The sequence below is a fragment of the Chiroxiphia lanceolata genome, chromosome 7 (genome assembly GCF_009829145.1).
Source record: "Chiroxiphia lanceolata isolate bChiLan1 chromosome 7, bChiLan1.pri, whole genome shotgun sequence".
Classification (NCBI taxonomy): Eukaryota; Metazoa; Chordata; class Aves; order Passeriformes; family Pipridae; genus Chiroxiphia; species Chiroxiphia lanceolata.
The window spans coordinates 33,133,402-33,141,940 of NC_045643.1; the positions used below are offsets into that span (position 1 = coordinate 33,133,402).

The 8,539-nt window shown below is 37.5% G+C and overlaps 1 protein-coding gene across 3 annotated transcripts in view; it reads left to right on the forward strand.

Annotated features, from left to right (window-relative positions):
* ACMSD (aminocarboxymuconate semialdehyde decarboxylase) overlaps positions 1 to 8,076 on the forward strand; it is a 38,558-nt gene extending 30,482 nt beyond the window's left edge. For 2 of the 3 annotated variants that reach the window (XM_032692868.1, XM_032692867.1), the window contains exons 6-9: positions 358 to 453; positions 912 to 1,084; positions 7,014 to 7,112; positions 7,322 to 7,495. In XM_032692868.1, the coding sequence (XP_032548759.1) occupies positions 358 to 453; positions 912 to 1,084; positions 7,014 to 7,112; positions 7,322 to 7,384 (431 nt within the window). In that variant the 3' untranslated portion in view covers positions 7,385 to 7,495. Of the gene's footprint in view, positions 1 to 357; positions 454 to 911; positions 1,085 to 7,013; positions 7,113 to 7,321 lie in introns of all 3 variants that reach the window. The other variant, XM_032692866.1, reaches the window with a different exon arrangement.
* Positions 8,077 to 8,539: the final 463 nt, after the last annotated feature.

The window sequence follows — 8,539 nt, forward strand, 5'->3', positions numbered from 1 at the left end:
AAGCTGGCATATTCCAGACTACTCTTTGAGCTAGGATAACGGGAATAAAGCCTGTATTGTGTATTTCAGAACATAACCCAACCTGCCTGTCATCTGTCCTGGTGCTATAGAGTAAAAACTGGACTTAGAATTCAGAACATCTGAACTTCCAGTCCTGCGTCTTCATTTCATTTAATTAAAGTTCAGCTCTGTGTCCCTCTAATAGTAATAACGTGAAACCTTTGGCAGGTGCCCTGTAACTATTATTTTTTTCAGTAGGCTCAAGGCTAATGGAAGAAAATTCAGATAACATTTAAAAATCAAAGAGGAAATTGGAAAAGTGAAACCTTTATACAATTACACTGTTTTTGTTCCTAGGCATGCCAACAGAAACAACCATGGCCATTTGCTCCATGATTATGGGAGGAATTTTTGAAAAATTTCCTAAGCTGAAAGTTTGCTTTGCACATGGAGGTGAGTAAGGTGGCATGTGAAACTCCAGTTCTTTGGCTAAGCATGTTACAGGTGTATTTTCTGGTACCCCAGCTAAGGATCAAGGGTTCAAGAACTTTAAGGCTGCCACCAGCTGAGCGCTATTACACCAGACCTGCCAGATCAGCTGCTTCTATGAACACTGCCTAGGGTTTGAACTGCTGAAATACCCTTTAAGGGAAACAAGGAGGAAAGGGAGACAGGAGATGATTTAAGCAAAGGGACAAAGAAGCAGCAGGAGGAATTTAGACATCACAGTAGTGAAGAAGTGAGGACAATAGAGAAAGAAGTTAACGAAGAGGAAGGAATAAAAAATTATTGGTGCAGAGCACTTTCTAAATAGCTGAGAGTAAAACTTGTGGGTCTTTGGTGATAATGTGGCTTTTTTTTCCCCTCCTATGTTATTTTCAGCTGCTGTTGTTGAAAATTTCTTCTTGCAGGTGGAGCTTTTCCATACACAGTGGGGAGAATCTCCCATGGATTCAACGTGCGCCCTGACTTGTGTGCAATGGATAACAAGGTGGATCCAAGGAAATACCTTGGCTCATTTTACACAGACTCTCTTGTCCATGACCCTGGTGCACTAAGGCTGTTAACAAGTGTCATAGGAGAGGTGAGTTTTAATGATTCCAGAAGAGGGTGAGTCATTATTTAATTCTCTATGAAACAGCAAAAGGAGAAGAGAAGAAGAAAGCAAGAAGACAAAAACTTCACCCAGTGAAAAACACTGATGGGTTTCTGCCATGTTGATAATATTTTTGCTATACAGAGTTATTGAAATTGTGATTTTAATCCCAGCAATCATGCCCTGTGAACCTTAGTTCCATGAGGCTAGTTCCTTCTGTAACCTTGCTGAGGATGGGACTGCTTCATTTGGAGCCTTGTTTTCAAATGGCTTAATTTTAAAATTCAAGTATATGCATGAAGAAATCAAATTGTATTTCTACTAGGGAAGTTATAGACAGGAAAGGAAGTCAATAATAAGGCTTTTTTGAGGATCCTGGAGAGAACATTAAACATCACGGGTTTGCAAAAATATTTTCATTATTTGTGAAGAAATCTTTGTAGTTTAGCAACTTCTTTAAATCAGCATGGAACGGAAAAATCCAAAAACATTCAAATAATCCTTTTTACATTAGTAAATTGTCAGGAAGGGGTTGAAGATGGCATCATGGCCAACTTCCAGTGGATCACTACAAATCAACAAGAGACCTGTATTTGTGTCTTGATCACTGGACCTCCTGGAGTTTCTGCAGCCAGCAGGCAGACACCTTCCAATTGTTAAAAACAGAAATACAGGCTCTGACACTGACTTTCTTGTCTCAACAGCTGTAGTCCTGTTTCCTGTATATTATTTTCTAGGCTGACATATTATAGGGCTGTTGCTGTCCTTAGGGCGTCTTGTATGACCAAAGCTCACAAAGACCACTCAGCCAAATGTTTTCTTTCTACAGAAAAGATTCTGCTGATTTCCTATTTTCATCTCTAACAGGCTGACCAGGTTACTGCAGTAAATCTGCACTAGAACTGGTACAGAAGTGACCTGCCTAGGCCAGCCACAATTAATAATGCAGCATTATTGCTTTCTTTGTTGTGGTACTCTGAGCTCAGGTCTCACACTTTGAAATCCATGGGGTATCTGTTCATGTTGCACAGGAAATCTGTATCTTTGAGTCTGGAACTCTGCTTCAGCTCTCCTGCAATACTTGTGACTTTCAGAGAGCTTTGCATTTGAAGATCCATGAAAAATTCCACAGTGTGACAGCAAAACTACAGCTTGAAACAATCCTATAGAAAGTTTTTGTGAAGTGTATAGGTATGTATGCATACAGTAACACTACAGTTTGAAGCAGAGGAGACAGAATATCTTTTTTCCTAAATCCACCATGAGCCAAAAATAGATTTATGGAAGGAGCCACAAAAAATGTGCAAAGAAACTACCATGGAGTCTACTGCCATTAGAAACAAGTAACCCCGGTCAGTTCACTTGTCAAAAGATCTGCTAATAAGCTGTTAGTATTGGAAGGTTCCTATGACATCAGTGGGTATTAATTCAGGTGGCATTTGCCATCTCTGTGTCAGAGGTGAAGTTTTAGGCACTAGATGGGTTACTAACAAGATACTAGGGCCCAATACTGATTGCTTTTAATTTCTGTTACAAAACCTCTAAATAGCAAATATATCATGGTCAACAGCCCAGGACTTCTTGCTATGCATTACCTTTTGAATTTAACTGTAGCTCAGACTAATCAAGTGGCTTTAAGGTGTTTTGATAATAGATTTAAAAATTTTACAGGGCGTGATGTGCATGTCCATTTTACAAGACATCCAAAGGCTCGTGGAGTAACAGTTCAGCACTTGCCTCTGTTATTCCTTTTCTAAGAAATCTCCCCAAATCTAGACCACATTCATCCAAATATTTGTTCTACATGCAGTTATGGTACACAGGGATGAGTGTAGCTCTTGAATTTTAAATTGCCAGTGCAAGGAGAAAAGATCACTGGCTTATCTCTTTTTATGCATTTTATAATGTTGGGAGACATGTTCTCCCATTGTTCTACAGACCTTGGTAAATCAGCAGCTGTATGACTCAGCACGGCTGAGACTCACAGATTCTGTTTCTGGTCTGAATCTGTTAAGCTGACCCGTGGATGTCAAGAGCAAAGCAGGAGAGAAAGTACAACAGGATGCTTAATCCATTGCTGACTAATTTAACTCTTTTCTGTTTGAACTTGTGTAGCTCAGCAAGTCTCAGAGCAGTTCTGCTTTAGAGTCATCTCAAGGCTGTTCTAAACTATTGTTGTTGTGGGAAAGCTGCAGTCTTTGCACCACACTTTAATTTTCCTACCTTTTATCCCGAGAAGTTACACATAGACTCTGGCCCTTAATCATGATTAGTCTTTGCAACTGAAATTTAGTTCTTTGAGAAGAGAGAGATTACAGATTGTAATTTGATAATCTAAAAGTCACTCAGCATTAACCTCTCTGGTGTCTTGTTTCTTTTGTCAATAGCCTTCTGAAATTAAGTTTCTAAATGCAATAAATTTGGCCAGCATACTACACAGAATGATGGTGTCCTCTTTAATTCTCCTCTGAGTATTCTGAGCTCAAGCAACGAGACATCAGGTGGAACTCTAGTGCTGTAAAGTTATGAGTCAGATACCCAAAACATAAGTGCTTTTTAACACTCAGGCAAACTTTCTCTTTTTCATAGCCTAAGGCATCTTATCCTTGAAAAAAAAAAAAATTCACATGACATTTTCAAACTTTACTTTATAACCATGAAGATTAAAAAGTTCCCTTTTTTTCTAATGAAAGTTGATATTCTTACATAATACCCTTCCGTGAGTCAAACGCTTAAAGAAACACCAAATATCTCGGTGCTTTCAGTGCAGTGGTGTGTTGGCAGGATAACACATGTAAGATTAATAAATTCTGGGCTAAAAACAGTGTGATTGAGTCTTGAAGATGACACTGTAACTTTCTGAGCTGAAGGTTTGAAATAGGACAGCTCTCCAGAGGATGGCTAAGAGCTGTGCAGGAAGGGGATGTGCTTAGACATGGCTCTGGGTCCTCAGGGAACAGCCACTACCTGGCACCAGAATGTAACGTGTTGGCTTTGAGCTGATGAATACTAAAATCCAGTGACATCTGTGGTGAGTCATGTAGAGTGAAGTTCACGCCTTCTTTGTTTTAGGTGCAGGTTAACTGGAGCCCATCCCAGCTAAAGGAAGCAGAAATACACATTTCTGGGAGCTTTGTGAGACTGCAAAATTGCTGCAGTCCTTCACTCCCCCCATGATGAGGTGGCATGAGGTGAACACAAATAAACACAAAATCCCTAATGATGCTGGCTATGAAAAGTGAAGAACTGGGTTGACATGGGATTAAATGATTCAGTGTATCTCTGCAAAAACTTCCCTATGGTGATTCCTCAAGCCACTGCCCAAAGGCAAAACATCCTCTGGCCAGAAGTTGGAGCTGAACTGGTTGTAGCAATGTGACCTTTTTTTTGAGATGTGTTCTGATAGTAGGAAAGAAGGTGAGATTCAAGGTAATTTTTACCAATATAAGAGAGCAAACTCATGCTTAAGGTGAACCAACTTTGAGGTTCATTTTCAGATTCAGGTTCCTATAATTGTGAGAAAAAGTTCCATGGAGTAAGAGTCCCCTGAGATTAATCATTACCCCACGTACCTTTCTAAACAGAGACCTGTGCTAATTAAGGAATCAAATCACAATTCTTCTAGGAAAAATTGACTTTGTTGATATGTTTTGGAATAATATAATAGTACCTCTCTTATGCTAGGAGCATTATTTATCTGCAAAGGCTTCACAGGACTTCTCTGAGGCTGGTTGCTAAAGACAGGTATTGCAATCCCTGTTTTATAGATGGGTACAAAACTGAAGCTCAGAGAGTATAAATGAATGGCCTAAGATCACCAGCCAGAATGCCGCTCCTAAATTTTTCCTATCAATTTACAGTTCTTAATTTTACTACTAAGGAATAGATCCCATGATTAGTTTTCAAACACTTGTGAAACACTTTCAAATAGAGGAAAAGAAAAATATATTTATATAGAGAGGAAAAGAAAAATATATTTATAGAGAGAGGAAAAGAAAAATATATTTATAGAGAGAGGAAAAGAAAAATATATATTATTCTAATGAGGTTGTGGGATTTCTTTCTGGTTTTGTATATAGGAGGCGTAACCAAGGATGTACAAGCCTTCCTGCCTTACTTAACCTTGCCTAGTAAATAGCTGGGCAAATTCTGCATTTCCTTCTGCTTTGCTTAAGAATCCATTTTCTCGTATAAACCTGGAATGTTTATTAATTGGAGGTTTTTGTAGATGGCATATATTTTTTTTCCTATCTGAATAAAATGCCTTGGTATTTAATTGAATATTATAAATAAAAGAATATATTTAGAGGCTTAAAAGTACATATCCTAAATATATTTTGTTTCGTCTACACTCAGAAATTGATTTATTAGACAGGGCATATAAATTCTCCTATATTAATCTTTTAGCAGGTCTTCCATAATAAATTATAACACATCAATACAGGACAGAACAATAGAATATCTCCTGGTTGGATTTTGGGTAAAGATTTGTGTAGATTGTTCCAGAGACTCTCGGCTGACATCTACTGGAGGTTAAACAATTTAAAAACAAAAAGCATTTGGCAACTTTACTTCAAATTCATGACACATTTCAAAACATCTATTTTTAATGAAAACTGTGGTTTTCAAATATTCATGTCTTCAGGAGATGAAACTTAAAGAAAAACAGACTTTTAATAAAATCAGGAGAGTTGGCAGTATGCACTCGCCAAGGCAGATAAAATGGGGAAATATCACTCCAGGGTGAAAGTGAGCCCATAACAATGTGGCCCTGTCAAGGATGTGCCTATTTCTTTTCATCTCTGATAATAGGAACGTTGCATGCAGATTTTTATTGAATTTTCTTTTCATAGACTTTCTTTCAGAAATAAATCATATCATGTCACTCATATTCTCAGGTACATGTTTCAAATGCACAGTTAATATCCAGTCCCAGTTAAAGCCATTGACATTTAAAAAAGTTACAGACTTCCAAAAAGATATGAAATTTTCTAAATGAGGTTTTGTAATCTGAAGCTGAATACCAGTTAAATTAAATTAAATACTCTTTTAATGTCAATGTTTGTAGTAATTCTACAATGTATCATACTTTAAGTAGTCACTTTGCCATTATTACAACTTTCAAGGTATCACACAAAAGGTAATTTTGATTGCTTTGTATTCCTTGTTACATGTTCTTCTCACATATATGTAAGTTTAAGTTTGTGTGTGTCTGTGTGTATGCAGATAAAAATTTCAAATTCAGGAATGCAAATCCAAGCACATTTTCTGAGTTTGGTGGAGAATTTCCTTAGATTCTTAAAGAAATGTGTCAAAAAGTCTCATACACATTTTGCACTGCACACAACAGTGCAGAGCATGCAGTGAATAAGTCAAACATCAGTAGGGAGAATTCTGTGTGTCCTTTATTGGCTATTTTATTATGGCAACACTTCACCAAAATTAATCATTGCATTTTAGGCAAACTACTTGCAGCAGTAGTATGAGCAGTGTAGGAGAACAATAGATGCCTCTTTGTTGCATTTCTAACCAGCATCACAGAAAATCAATTCAAGTAGGAAATTCCCATTTGTCTTTTATTCATCCGAGCAACAGACTGTCATGCCATGGGCCTGGGATTTGCGTTTCGAACTTTTTGTATATCAGAATAAAAATACCTCAAACTTCAGTTAGGCACCACAAAAATTATTAACAAATAACCCTGCAATTTTTGCAAACTTAAATTCACCCAATAAACTCTTGAGGCATTGTTTTCAAGCTTTGTTCTTTCCCTAATGGAGGTTATTATCTTCATGTTCACTTTCATAACTCATCACTCCAATACGTACATGCAATTTCCTGTGGTTTATTATAAATTCCAGAAGGCAACTCTGTTGTTCAATGTTACTACAAAGTTTACAACTTTTTTTATTACCAGGACAAAGTCATTTTGGGGACAGATTACCCTTTCCCACTTGGGGAACTGGAACCTGGAAAATTGATTGATTCGATGGACGATTTTGACCATACGCTGAAGGTATGATCTTTACATTAGAGGGGATTTTTCCCTCTCTGGTTTGAGACATGAGATAGAACACTGAAAACTCAGTGTAGTACACTGATTTCTGCAGAGACTGGAAGAGGCCCTCTGCTCTCATTGCAGCAGTTCCTTTTAAAGCACAAGTAAAAGCATTTGAGTTAAATATGAGTTAAGCACAAGCATATATATGTGTTTTGTTTTTACAGGATAAACTCAAGGCTGGAAATGCTCTGGAATTTTTGGGTCTTAGCAGAAAACAATTTGAATAATTATGAAGATACTAAAGAGGCTAAACTATGGAAACAATGCTGGATCCTTAGGGATGCTTCTGTTGGCATGTGCAATTGTACAGGTGAAAAAGAAATTTGGCAAGTATCTAAGTCCCCGTAGATACTGGAAATGAGTATGCACAGGTATTACTGTGCATTTGAGGATTTAGGCTGTTTTAAACAATTCTGAAATCCCTGCTTTCATAATAAAGGAGAGATTTCACCTTTTGCAGTTATAATAAGAATCTCTGAATTATAATGAATGCCATGTTATTAGGACTTGATTCTCAGGAAGGAAAGAGCTGAGAAAACTATATACCCATTATATTTCAGTCTTTGTTATGAGCAATAAACAGAATTTGAAAGAATCTTAAACCAGAATTTAAGCAGAACTTTGTTGATGCCCAATAAAAGGCAACACTTGCCTGTATCCACTGCTGGGAAGTGCATCATGTCACACTCAGCTCAGCACTACAAGGGTGTGCATTGATTCTTTGTCAGTGTTGTGACAGGATGAAAAAGTCTATGTGGTGAACTTTATATTTCAGCTGCCACCTACACCACTGGCAACTTATTCATCAGAAACAATCTGGACAATATGGTTGTAGGTGCAGAAATAATGTATTTTGTGTGAGTAATACTTGATATGTCACTGTCACTATCAAAATAAATACTAGTGTTTAGCAACAGTATGGTTTAATGTTCTTTCTATTCCTTAAAAAATACTTCCTAAAGTGAGGTTGGATACTTTAAATGGTGAAGTGTTATTGCTCTAATTAGATTGAGTCCTGATATAAGAATGGGAAGATGGCTTACTCTATAGCCTATTGATTGAAATGGGTTTTCATTATTATCCAGTGAGTGCACAGGCATCCTCCTCCCAAGAGGATTTTATACCGGACAGAAAAATGTGGATGAGCACTTACAGTCTTTGTTCTCATGGGAACATTTGCTGGCTACCTGTGGTGTCACCATTCTTCTGTTTAGGCTTTAGAACACTCCAAGCAAAATAGTATTAGACAGCAGTTTTTTTAGCTCTGGCCAAAACTACCACAAGCTCAACCTGAAGGATGCTGAGTATCAGCAATTCCTGCTGATACCTGCTTCTGTTGGACTACAAGGAAGGCTCTGTCCTTCCTTAGTGTCAAACCCACC